The following is a 12,166-nucleotide window of genomic DNA, read 5'->3' as shown; positions in this document are numbered from 1 at the left end:
TGGGGCTGTGTCCTGGCGCAGCAGGACAGTGCTGCCCACTGTGCCAACAGGCAGCTCTGGTGGGGCTCTGCCTGCTCTGTGTGTCACTTGAGGGCAGCTCCCCGGTGCTCGTGGCCACGTCAGTATGTTTGTGCTCCACAGGGCTGCTCAGAGCTGTTTACAAGCATCAGACCCAATGACGAGCTGCTCCCTACCTCAGGACTTTATTCAAAACATCGTGTACTCGATGATGGGAGGTTTTGCTTGATAGCAGTGTAGCCTTTACCCTCGGACATGAGAGCTTGCAGTGCAGATGGACTTTGCCAGGCGGATCACTCATGTACTCCTACAGCCAGATTGTGGGAGGGCAGGGAGAAGTCATCTGATAAAAGTGAACATCCTGGCCAGCCCTTCCAGCAAGGCTGTGCTGCTGGAACGTCCCGCGTGGAGGCTGGGGAGATGCTTCTCCCTCCTCATTGTGCAATGATGGGGACAAGGCCTGGAGGAGGTGGCGGGGAAGGCAGCAGGGCTGGGAAGCAGGTTGAAAGGATCTGGCTTCTGTGCTCTGGTGCCTTTGCCCCTCTGGTTTTAGGCTGCTTTTGTAGACCCGATGGGAGGCAGATAGCATTGGGGTCTTTGGGATCTCAGTGCTGGGGGGAGAAGCCTGTCCAAGTGCCACTGGGGGGGCCCTGGTGCTGCATCACTGCATAAGAGCAATGGGGGTGTCCCTTTCCACCAGTGAGTGCTCATGCCGTTGCATCTCAGATCTATAGTTTGCGGTGAGAGCTGCAGGTTCCTCGTACTAACCTGTCCTTTCTGTGTCTTGCCTGACTTTGAAGAGTCCATCGTAGGGAACTCTATGGACAGGAGCTCCCCCGGCCAAGCAATGCAGGTGCCTGACCACAATGGGCTGGGCTATCCCGTGCGACCCGCCTCCAGCGAGCACCCGCGGCCCAGGACCCTGCAGAGACATCACACCATCCAGAACAGTGATGATGCCTACGTAGGTTTGAAGCAGCACAGAGCTTCCATCCTGTGTGGGGGTTATGTACAAGGTGTCCTGTAGGACAGGCAGCACCTGGCTCTGTGGGGTGCTGGGAATGGAAAGCCTCATGGAATGCTTAAGTTAGGGAACACACTTTAGCAGAGACCCATGTGGAATGCTCCTCCTCTGCTCAAGGGTTGCCCCAGGGTGGCTGCTGCAGTGGAGCAGCTCTTTTTCCCCCATGTCGTCTGATGAAGCAGCCTGTGTTTTGGGCTGCTGGGAACTGTCCTGTCCACAGCTGGATGTGTTCTCTGCTGCAGCTTCCTTCTGCTCTAAGTGCGAAGGGCTCTGCCCTAGTTAGTTCAGTGTGGGTCTGGAAGGGACTCGGCCTGTCCAGTCCATTCATGTGTCGAGGGGACAGTGGCTGCACCTAAGCTGTGCCTATGGTGTGTGCTTTTCACTTGTACTTAGGATCTCTTGCTGAAGGCTTCCCAGAGAGCTGGGGCAGCAGAGGGATGCTTTGTCCTGATCCCCCTTTGACTTGTGTGCTGCTCTCTCCGCAGGTGCAGTTGGATAACTTGCCTGGAATGAGTTTAATGGCAGGAAAAGCACTAAGCTCTGCTCGGATGTCGGACGCTGTCCTCAGCCAGTCGTCGCTGATGGCCAGCCAGCAGCTGCGTGACAGAGACAGCGATGGTAAGGACCTGCCGAGCTGCAGGGGTGTGACATGGGGGATCTGGGCCAGGAGCTGAGGGCAGCAGCTCGCCATCTGGGGTGCAGAGCACCTCCCCTCCAAGTGAGCAGTGCCTGCAGGGAGCTGGGGAGGGTTTGGGCACCTCCTGTGCAGACTCCAACGCTGTTCTTTGCCCTTACAGAATGTGGGGAGAGTTTGGAAGGTCAAGAGCATCCCAACCTAGGTGACGGCAACCAGCATCTAAACACCTCCTGTTACCCATCGACATGTATTACAGATGTCCTACTGAGCTACAAGCACCCGGAGGTGCCCTTTGGGATGGAGCAGGCAGGGGTGTAGCCAGGAGGGAGTGAGTATTCAGGTGTCCTCCTCTGTCCAATATAGGGTCATTTGCCTATTGTTTGGACGGCCATGTGTCCCATTCCCTGCTGCCTTGCTCCAGGGCTGGTGTCAGGCTGGGAAGAGACCGGCAGCTCCAGGCTCCCATGGCTGTGGTCCCCTGCTCATCAGCAGGCTCCTGCCAGTGCTTGGCTGCTCTGTCAGAGCCCTGTGTCTCCCTCCCAGGGCGTTGCTTGTGGTTTGGGATTGGGAATGCAGTTGGGGCTGTGGAAGCAGCGCTGCCGTCCTCTGGTGTCTCCTAACACCTCTGCTTCTCCTCTCTTGCAGGTTTTCTGTACAGCTTTGAAACGAAAAGGTCCATTTTAAACCAACAGTATCTAGCAGCATTGCGCCAAATTGCCGTAGTATTTCTGACTAACTGGAATACCATGGCCCTTCTCCTCATGCTCTGCTCCGCCAGCCTGCCCTTCCTTTGGTTCCTTTACTTCCTTTGCCATGTTTGCCTGGAACTCCCACCGAAACAGCCGGAGCCCCCCGCGGAGCCCGAGCACTGGGGCTGCTCTGGAGGGGTTTCGCTGCCCAGGGAGCAGGCGGGTGTGGAGCCGGTCGGATCCCGGATCCCTCATCCCGTGCCATCCTCCTGCTCTTTGTCCCTGTGCTCTGGTGAGGACGAGGACGGTGCTGGCCCAGCAGCAGATCCCGCGGCTCCAGCCGGGAGCACCCACCCCTGGTGCAATACGCTTCTTGTCTCAACTTGGTCTGCTTTGGTTCCTCCTCTCCGTCCGACCGTCCGTCTGTCTGTCTGTCCGTGTGCTGAAGGATCAGCTCCTTCTCCCTCCGGCCCCGTCTTTTTCTTTTCCAACCTGCATCCCACTTGGGGTTTTTCTTTCTCCTGGCTTTTCCGTAGGAAAGACGGATTTTCCTTTGTCTCCTCGGCTCCTCCTCCCGACCACGTAGGAATTGTTTTTTTTGGTAAATGTTGTTTTATTATTATTGTTATTAATAAAAAGGCAAAAGGAATTTCCGTTTGAGAGGAATTTTTAACCTAGATTCTGTTCTCTATCGATTGTGACTTGCACCTTTTGTTCCAAGTGTTTTATTTCCCCCGATGACATTGTACTTGTGACTGGTTTCCCTCGCTCATGCCAGTGGCCACAGTGGTATTCTCCTTGATGCAGTTCGGGCGCGCGCTGGTCTCCCCTTGTCCCGCTTCCCCCGCTCCCGTGCGGGCTGGGCGGCCGTTCCCTCGGGAATCCACGGCTCCGCTCCTCCTTCATGACACTTTTCTGGGATCTTTTATAAGAGGAAAACCCAGCCCCCCCCTCCTGCCTTTGCACAGAAGGAAGCACGGGACCAGCCCGGCACAGCGGCATCGCTGCCCTCACATCCTCACCATGCCTCATCCCAGCCTGCCCCCGGCCAGGAGTGATCCCGGGGGACGGGGAAGCGCCGAACGCCTTCTGCTCCTACCTTTGGTTTGGCTTCCTCTGTTTACATGGCGCTGTGTGTGTTGGGGAGAGCCCCTCGGCTGCCCCGCGCCTGCAGGGCCCTGCTCCACGTGCCATCGCGCAGCATCACCCGTCCTACCATGGCTTTGTATTGTAGTACCCAACCTGCGCAGTATGTGTTGAATGTATATTAATGCCCTTTGCTCTTCTTTCTGGGTTTTGGAAATGTCAGAAGTATTTTTTTGCCTTCCTCCCTCCCTCGTTTCTGTTGGACTAAACCAAACCCAAGTTTCAGTAACTCTTCAGTCCATTTCTTCTGTGGGTCACTTGCAACTCGTCTCTTAGTTGGACAGTGGGATCATGACAAATAAAACCATGATGATGATCTGCCCTCGTCTCCTCTCTGGTTGCTCAGTGCGGCCGCGCGGGTGAAAGCTCAAGGTGCAGCAGCCCCCTCCTTGCTACAGGCACTGTGTGCAGGGCCCTCAGCCCCCCTGCACAGCCCCTTCTACCTGCTGCAAGCCGGGATCACTGTGTTCCTCCCTTTCCTGCCCCGCTCTATCCCTTGGGATGCAGCATGGAACCTGCGCTGTCTGCATCCTTCCCTGTGCAGGGAAATGCGGTGTTGCAGATCAAACACATGCAGGAGCGGGGCAGCTCTGGGGGGAGCACATGAGGATGGAGGTGAGGGAAGAATGGAGCTGTAGCCATGGAGGTAAGGAGGGTGCAGTGCCCAGTGAGCCAGCCCAGCCTCTCCTGCTGCTGTGCCCCTTGTCCCCCCTCACCCAGGCTCAGTTCATGTGGATGCCTTTGGGCACAGCTCCCAGCACCTCTGTCCTGGGGACCCATCGGGACAGGGGCTCCTGGGTCCTACCGCAGGGGGCGAGGGTCTGGGTACGAGCGGCGAAACCCCTGCGGGCGCAGACCTTGCTCCGGGCCCGGGGCCAATCCCCGCGGGCTGCCGGGAGGCCCCGGCCGCAGCCAGGCAGGAATCTGGGTCAGCGGGAGCGTAAACAGGCTCCTTGGCCGGGCGCGGGGAGCTCCTGTTTGCTCGCGGCGCTGCCAAGCGCGCTCCTCGGCGCGATCCTTGAACTCTCCGCGCCACATGGGCCGCGCGGGGAGCGGTTTCTTGGGCTGCTCCGCTGCTTATCTCCCCCGGGAACGGCCCCTCCGGCATAAATAGCGGCCGTGGGGCAGCGCGGCTCAGACGGGACGAGCAGCAGCGGGACTGAGCTGGTAAGAGCCTGGGGCTGCTCCGGCGGCTCCCGAGCGCGGAGTCGTCGGCTCCGGTTGCTCCTGGATGCGGTGGCGCAGCGGGGATGCAGCGGCGGTGCCCGTCGGGGCACCCACGGGAATGCCGCGGTGCAGGGATGGGGGCTCGGTTCTGCCCGGGGATCCCTGAACCCGGCTCTGTTGCTCTGCCTCCAGGTTCAGCGCCAAGATGAGAGCTGTGGTGGTGGCCCTCGCCCTGCTCTGCCTGACGGGTAGGTCCTCACCGGGCTGCGGCTGGGGGGAGCAGCTCCGATCCCTGCGGGACACGGTGGGATGGGGCAGCAGAGCCTGATGCTGGAAGCGCTTTCCTGCAGCCGAGTGGCTCCCGGTCCCCTCCGAGCCGGGCAGGGCTGGAGCCGTCCCTCCACGCAGTGAGTCCTGATCTCACCGTGCTCTCCCCGCAGGCACCCAGGCCCGCTCCTTCTGGCAGCATGACGAGCCCCAGGCGCCCCTGGACCGCCTCAAGGACATGGTGGAGGTGTACCTGGAGACCGTGAAGGCCAGCGGCAAGGATGCCATCTCCCAGTTCGAGTCCTCGGCTGTGGGCAAGCAGCTGGAGTAAGTGGGGTCCGGCATGGCGGGGGGTGATGCGGGGTCCCCGGGTGCTGTGCGTGACCTCCCCCTGCTCCCCATAGCCTGAAGCTGACCGATAACCTGGACACGCTGGGCGCAGCCGCCGCCAAGCTGCGGGAGGACATGGCCCCCTACTACAAGGAGGTGCGCGAGATGTGGCTGAAGGACACGGAGGCTCTGCGCCAGGAGCTGACCAAGGACCTGGAGGAGGTGAAGGAGAAGATCCGTCCCTTCCTGGACCAGTTCTCTGCCAAGTGGACGGAGGAGCTGGAGCAGTACCGGCAGCGCCTGGCGCCCGTGGCGCAGGAGCTGAAGGAGCTCACCAAGCAGAAGGTGGAGCTGATGCAGGAGAAGCTGACCCCGGTGGCCGAGGAGGCGCGGGACCGCCTGCGCGGGCACGTGGAGGAGCTGCGCAAGAACCTGGCACCCTACAGCGACGAGCTGCGGCAGAAGCTGAGCCAGAAGCTGGAGGAGATCCGGGAGAAGGGCATCCCCCAGGCCGCCGAGTACCAGGCCAAGGTGGTGGAGCAGCTCGGCAACCTGCGTGAGAGGGTGACGCCGCTGCTGCAGGACTTCAAGGAGCGCCTCACCCCCTACGCTGAGAACCTCAAGACTCGCTTCATCGCCCTCCTGGATGACCTCCAGAAGAGCATGGCCTGAGCCCCTGGCCAGGACTGACCCTGCCTGCTCCGGTGCAGGAGCCCTGGGACCCCTCTTTGCCCTCCTGCTGCCTCCCCCCCTCCCCGAACCGGTGTCGGTCTCAGCTTTGCTTCCTTTTGTCAAATAAACACGACTTAAGTTATTGGAGCTCGCTCAGTCCTTGCAGTGGATGCTGGAGGGGGGCTCGGGCAGGGAGGGAATGTGCGGGACTGGGAGCTGCATTGTGGGTGCCCTGGGTTCTCCCTGCCACTGAGGTGCCCCACTCAGAGCCAGGAGCTGGGTCACACACACTCCTGTGCCCGGGTACGTGTCCACAGCAGGGGGGAGCAGCGCATCCATCCCACCCCTCCTCACCCCCAACGACACCACCACAACCGCTTGTTTCAGCTCTGCTTTATTGCCAGCACCGTGACAGCAGGAGGGGATCAGGGGGACCCCACCCCGTCCGCCCCCCCCGGTGCTACGCGGCCGATGTCCCCTTCCAGAGCTGCACCAGCTGCTCCTTGAACCGCGCCAGCCGCTGCTTCGCCAGCTCCGCATTGTCCAACAGCCACCGCCTGCAGGGACAAGGGACGGGGTCAGCGCCGGCTCCCGATGGTCCCCATGGCAGCGGGGCGGGGCGGGGGGCGCGGGGGTACCTGGCCTGCTGAGCCACCTCCGACTCCTGCACCCTGCTCAGGGCGCTCTTGGCCATGGCCGATGCTTTCTGCGCGTACTCCTGCACCTTCCGCACCAGCACCTCGGGCTCCCCGGGCTCATCGGCCCCTGCAGGCACAAGTATGATGGGATGTGGCTATAGGCTATCTATAGGCACTATATATATGTGTATATAAACACCCTGAGCCCGGCCCCAGCCTCCTTACTTGCTTGTGCTGCCAGGACGGCCGTGCAGGCGAGCAGGAGCAGCAGAGACACCCTCATGGCTGCGGAGAGAGCAGAGCACACGGCATGGAGCGGCCCCACGGGGGTCCCAACCCCGGCCCTTTCCCACCGCGACCCTCACCCGGGCTTCCCCACTCACCTGAGCCGGGCTCTGGGGCTGTGGCAGCCCCGGGTCCCACTTTATACCCTCCCACCGCCGGCTCCGGAGCTTGTGCAAAGGTCAGGGGCTGGCCGGGAAGGGGCCGCGGTGCAGGGACCGAGCGGTGCCAGGTCCGTAACGGAGGGGCTGCCTCCGGCCGGGAGCTGCGAAATTCCCCAGGGAACAAGGCACGGGGCTCTGCGTGTGCCTGCATGCGTGTGCATGCGTCTGCATGTGTGCACACCGGGTGCATGTGTGCGCATAGGCCTGGGGCTGTGGGCACAGCACGAGGGTGACATCCAGCGGCCCCGGCCCCGCGGGGCTGCTCCAGCCCTGGGGCTCCGCGGGGGCTCTTTGGACCTTGGCACCGCGGCTCCCGGCTGCCCCCTGCCCCTGCCAGCCCTGCCCTTCGCCCCAGCCCTGACACATCAGCACCGGCTGCAGCGCGGAGCGGGGACACCACAGAGACCGATGTGCATGGCCAGGGACATGGGTCCCGGTCTGGTTAAGGGCACACCTGAATCCGCAGCATCCCGCAGCAGCTGGGTCCTGCCATTCCTTATGGCGGGGCTTCCTCCAGGAGCCTGTGCTCAGAGGGAGTGATGCCATCTGCTCATGTGCCTCCATGCATCCACCACAGCATCTCCCCAGCCCATGCCCTGTCCCATTGCACATCCGGGGTACCACACAGCCGGCACCAGCAGGTCCATCACTGCATCCTATGGAGGTGGGGGCTGCTCTTGGGTCCCTGCTCTGGGGTGCCCATGTACACGTACCCCCATCCCCTCGCTGCCCTTGTCCCTGGCACCCTGCTGGGAGCTGCCAGGGCTGTGGCTGATGTCAGGGCTGTGCGCACGTCAGGCGCCTCCACGTCGTGACCTTGCTAAAGTCCAAGCCCAAGCCTGTGTCCCAGCCCTGCGTGGAAGCCACCGAGGGCGCTCAGGCTGCATAAATAGGGACGGTGCTCTCCGGCACAGCAGCACAGCACCGCAGGACCGCAGTGGTGGCAGTGCAGGTGAGTGGCTGGGACAGTGGTGCCTGCATTGCCTGCAGTGGGGCTGCCACCATGGGGCTCCCTTCATCCCTGCTCTGTGTCCCTGCAGGCCTCCCCAGCACTCAGGATGTCTCCCAAGGTGGCCGCCCTCGTCCTGGTGCTCCTGGTGGTGTCAGGTGAGGCAGTATGCGGGTTTGGGATGCTGGGATGCTGTCCTGCCCTGGGGCACAGATGGGATGCGCTGTCCCATGGGAATGGGATTGTGCCAGCGCTGATCCCAGCCTCTGGATGCAGGAGCCCGGGCTGATGTCAACCCGGATGAGGTGGCCAGCGTGCTCTGGAAGTACTTCACGGAGCTGGGCAGCAATGCCAAGGACACAGTGGACCAGCTGCAGCAAGCCGAGATCACCAAGCAGCTCAAGTGAGCATGGCTAATGCTAGGGGGATGCCGGGGGGCGCCGGGCAGGGCTCTGTGAGCACAAATGGGGGCTCTGACACCCGCTTGTCCCCAGCACCCTGCTGGGGAGCAACCTGCAGAGCGTGAACTCGTACGCCGAGGACCTGCAGCGGCGCCTGGTGCCGTTCGCCACGGAGCTGCAGGCGCGGCTGGCGCAGGACTCGCAGCGCCTCAAGGAGCAGATCCACCGGGAGCTGGCCGAGCTGCGGGCCAAGCTGGCGCCCTACGCCGACGAGGTGCACCAGCAGATCGGCACCAACATCCGCCAGCTCCAGGCCAGGATGAGCCCCTACGCCGAGGAGCTGCGCTCGCAGGTGGACCGCGGCGCTGGGGACCTGCGGCGGGCGCTGGAGCCCTTGGCGGCTGAGCTGCGGGCCCGGCTGCAGGGCAGCACCGAGGACATCCAGGCCTCGCTCAGCCCCTACGCGGAGCGGCTGCAGCAGCAGATTGACGGCGGCGTGGAGAGCCTCAAGGAGCGCCTGGCGCCCTTGGCCGAGGAGCTGAAGGTGCAGGCGGGCAGGAGCGTGGCGGAGCTGCGGCAGGGGCTCAGCCCCTATGCGCAGGAGGTGCAGGATGGGCTCAACCACCAGCTCGAGGGGCTGACGGCGCAGATGGAGCGCACGGCCCAGGAGCTGCGCACGCGCCTGGAGGCCAGCTCGGAGGAGCTGCGGGCTCAGCTCTCGCCGCTGGTGCAGGAGCTGCAGCGGGCGGCGGGCGGCGATGCCCAGGGCCTGCGGGAGCGCCTGGCACCGCTGGCGCAGGAGCTGGAGGAGCGCGTGGGGCAGACGCTGGAGGCGTTCCGGCAGCGGGCAGCCCCCTTCGGGGAGGCGCTGGGGCAGCAGCTGGTGCAGCGGCTGGAGGCCATGCGGGGCAAGCTGGAGTCGGGCACTGCCGGCGTCGAGGACCACATGGAGCTGCTGGAGAAGGAGGTGCGGGACAAGGTGGCCGCCTTCCTCAGCACCGCTCCGCCCACTGTGGACTGAGCCCCTGATGGTGCCGGGCGCGGGGCCAGCTCCCCGCGGCACGAATAAACGCGTGTGTGTGGTGCACAGCCTGCTCCGTGTCGTGTACTGGCCTGGGATGGGCAACCCGGGGCAGCTGGTCCAGGGGACAGCATCACCCCCAAACTGCGGCCCAGGGCAGCCGGGAAGGGAACAGAGTGGGTGCAGGCAGGTGAGGATCTCATCGCAGCGTGGGGATGGGGGTGGATGCAGCCACCATCAACCAGAAAGGGGTCAGGGACCGGGACCTCACCACTCAGGGGTGCTCCAGCAACTGGCAGCATCCTGCATACAGACAAGCACCCCACTGCAGTGGGGCCTCCTGCTGCTATGAGGTCCTGGGCCATGCAGGCTGCACCGGGTGGGTGATGGATACAGCATCCTCACAGCCTGCAGGGGCTGTGGCCGTAGGCAGATGGGTAGGGAGCAACAGAGCCTGGCATGGGAATGCTCCCAGGGCTGCTCGGGGTAACCCCGTGTGTCCACACAGGGAGGGATCAGGGTGGACTTTGGTGCCAAAGAGCACCGGTGACTGCTCGGAGCTTCACCCCAGCACCGCGCTGGACTTCACCCCGTGCCCCAGCCCTGCACCCTGACCCATGGGGAAAACCTGCCCCTGTTTGCTGGGCTGCTTCGCTGCAAACATTGCAGCACTCTCCTGGTTTAAAAGCCCGGTGTCAGCACCCAGCTCCCTGCACGGGGATGTGACCGGGGCTGAAAACATGGCTCCTTTTTCCTGGGGGAAAGGCAACAAGAAGGGAACCACACCAAATCGGGGCGGGTTTCATATCCCAGGGATGATCGATGGGAAACAGGCAGCCACCATGCTTGTTTCACCCTTCCCTGTCACAGATCCTCCTGCCCTATCCCAGTGTCGTGGGTTCCATTAGACCCACAGCCATAGGTGTTCCCTATGGCGCTGCAGCTCTGGCCCAGGCTGCAAAGGGCAGGGGCAGGATGAGGCCAGAGCACGGTGCTCAGGTGACCCCCACGTGAGCCCTCAGGCACAGCTGCAGCCTCCACGTTGTGTTTACCCGAGTGAGGTCCAAAAGACCTTCCCCTGCACGTGTATAAAGGGAGCCGCGGGCCGGCGGTGCAGCAGGGACACAGGAGGCACTGGGAGCTGGGTGAGGGGCACCTCCTGCCCATGTCTCTTGTACAGGTGCCATTCTCTGCTGGTGGCCCTATGGGGGACCCCGGGGGCGAGGTCCTTGTGGGGCATAGTGAATGGGGCACAAAGCACAGGGAGCACTGACCCACGAGTGCTCGGGGAGCCCTGCGCTGATGTGCTCCTCTCTCCTTCCTCCCGCAGCACACCATGCCTCCGGAGGCTGTGCTGCTCCTCACCCTCCTGGCCACCATCCCAGGTAGGTGCAGAGCGGAGGAGCTGGCTCAGGGATGAGCAGGGGCAGTGGGATGGGGCAGAGGCTGGGTGCTGCCACGCTAACACTGTCCCCCTGCCCGCAGTGGCACCGGCTGAGCCAGCAAGGAGCAGCTTCTGGGAGTACCTGAGCCAGCTGACGAGTGACAAGGACAGCCCCGAGCACCAGGGCAGCAAGCTGGGCAGGGGCATGGCGTGAGTACACCGGGTCAACCCTGCAAGCCCCCAGCACCCTGGGGACACAAACGCTCATGGAGGCTGTCAGCAGCTTTATTATGTGTGTGTTAGGGCACAACAAGGGGTGCTCACAGCGGCTGCTCTCCTGTAGGAAACTGAAGGGAAGCGCCCAGGATGGGGTGAGCTACATGGGGCACTTCCTGGAGAAGCTGGCGCCCCTCAACCGAGGGCTGCAGCCGCGGCTGTCGCAGGACTCGGAGAGCCTGAGGAAGCTCATCCGGAAGGAGCTAGAGAGCCTGCGGGTGAAGCTGTCGCCGTACGTGGACGAGGTGCACCACAAGGTGGGCAGGCACCTGGAAGAGCTCCGCTACCGCCTGCAGCCCTTCACGGAGGCGCTGCTGGACCAAGCGTCCCTCAAGGCCCGGGAGCTGCGGCGCCACCTGATGCCGAGCCGGGAGGTGACGGCTCAGCTCCTGGGGGGAGCGGACGAGGTGCAGCGCTTCCTGGCTCATTACAGCGACAAGATCGCGCTCCACACGGAGCAGGTGAAGGGCATCTTCCACCCGTACGCGGACAGGCTGGTGACCGAGATCCACCGCAACGTGGAGGAGCTGCACCGCAACGTGGTCCCGCACAGCCAGGCCAGCCCGGAGCAGCTCAACCAGTACATCCAGGAGCTGTCCTCCAAGCTGACCCAGAGCGCCAGGGACCTGCACCACAAGATCCAGAGGAACCTGGAGCAGCTCAAGACCAAGCTGAGCCTTTACCCCGGCAGCCTGCGGGAGCGGCCACCCAGCCCGGAGCACTACACCGAGGCGCTGGCGCGGGAGGTGCAGCGCCGGGTGGATGAGTTCCGGCGGGACACGTACATCCAGATCCAGGACTTCACCCGCGCCCTGGACCACGAGACGGAGGAGATGCGGCTGAAGCTGTCAACGCGGGTCCCGGGGGACCTGGAGGGGGACCCGCCACCCGTGGAGGACCTGCACGCCCGCCTCGATGCGCTATGGAGGGACTTGTCCCGCAGCCTGGGGGAGCGGGGCGGCGCCGGCGAGGCCGGGATCGGGGCCGGGATAGGGGAGGGCAACGGGACCGGGGCACCATGAGCACCAATAAAGGCGGCGCCATGTTGGACCGTGCCGCTTCCTCACGTGACCGCGCGCCGCCCCACGTGACGGCGGGGCA

The 12,166-nt window shown here is 63.5% G+C and overlaps 5 protein-coding genes across 12 annotated transcripts in view; 4 read left to right on the top strand and 1 right to left on the bottom strand.

The window, feature by feature from the left end:
* Nucleotides 1-3,017, top strand: part of SIK3 (SIK family kinase 3) — a 55,684-nt gene extending 52,667 nt beyond the window's left edge. For 7 of the 8 annotated variants that reach the window (XM_080631713.1, XM_080631712.1, XM_080631708.1 and 4 more), the window contains 4 exons: nucleotides 819-982; nucleotides 1,528-1,660; nucleotides 1,840-2,007; nucleotides 2,325-3,017. In XM_080631713.1, coding sequence (XP_080487839.1) covers nucleotides 819-982; nucleotides 1,528-1,660; nucleotides 1,840-1,997 — 455 coding nt within the window. In that variant the 3' untranslated portion in view covers nucleotides 1,998-2,007; nucleotides 2,325-3,017. Of the gene's footprint in view, nucleotides 1-818; nucleotides 983-1,527; nucleotides 1,661-1,839; nucleotides 2,020-2,324 lie in introns of all 8 variants that reach the window. The other variant, XM_080631709.1, reaches the window with a different exon arrangement.
* Nucleotides 3,018-3,147: 130 nt separating this feature from the next.
* Nucleotides 3,148-6,097, top strand: APOA1 (apolipoprotein A1). The gene is made up of 4 exons (XM_080631717.1): nucleotides 3,148-4,681; nucleotides 4,874-4,929; nucleotides 5,122-5,275; nucleotides 5,353-6,097. Exons 2-4 carry the CDS (start codon nucleotides 4,887-4,889, stop codon nucleotides 5,948-5,950), a joined length of 795 nt encoding a protein of 264 aa, XP_080487843.1. The 5' UTR covers nucleotides 3,148-4,681; nucleotides 4,874-4,886; the 3' UTR covers nucleotides 5,951-6,097.
* Nucleotides 6,098-6,410: 313 nt separating this feature from the next.
* On the bottom strand, nucleotides 6,411-6,886 carry APOC3 (apolipoprotein C3; the record flags this gene model as incomplete). Its single annotated transcript, XM_080631591.1, has 3 exons — nucleotides 6,814-6,886; nucleotides 6,589-6,715; nucleotides 6,411-6,507 (listed from the first exon to the last, which is right to left on the bottom strand). The coding sequence occupies exons 1-3, from the start codon at nucleotides 6,869-6,871 to the stop codon at nucleotides 6,411-6,413; spliced, it is 282 nt and encodes a 93-aa protein (XP_080487717.1). The 5' UTR covers nucleotides 6,872-6,886.
* Nucleotides 6,887-8,092: 1,206 nt separating this feature from the next.
* Nucleotides 8,093-9,405, top strand: APOA4 (apolipoprotein A4; the record flags this gene model as incomplete). Its single annotated transcript, XM_080631627.1, has 3 exons — nucleotides 8,093-8,141; nucleotides 8,260-8,386; nucleotides 8,478-9,405. 3 exons carry the CDS (start codon nucleotides 8,093-8,095, stop codon nucleotides 9,403-9,405), a joined length of 1,104 nt encoding a protein of 367 aa, XP_080487753.1.
* A 7-nt stretch (nucleotides 9,406-9,412) lies between these two features.
* APOA5 (apolipoprotein A5) lies at nucleotides 9,413-12,087 on the top strand (the record flags this gene model as incomplete). The annotated part of the gene is made up of 4 exons (XM_080631626.1): nucleotides 9,413-9,595; nucleotides 10,736-10,790; nucleotides 10,891-10,999; nucleotides 11,133-12,087. 4 exons carry the CDS (start codon nucleotides 9,413-9,415, stop codon nucleotides 12,085-12,087), a joined length of 1,302 nt encoding a protein of 433 aa, XP_080487752.1.
* Nucleotides 12,088-12,166: the final 79 nt, after the last annotated feature.

Source organism: Psittacula echo (genome assembly GCF_963264785.1).
Source record: "Psittacula echo genome assembly, chromosome: 18".
In the NCBI taxonomy this organism is placed as follows: Eukaryota; Metazoa; Chordata; class Aves; order Psittaciformes; family Psittacidae; genus Psittacula; species Psittacula echo.
This window is presented reverse-complemented; position numbering and strand designations above follow the sequence as displayed.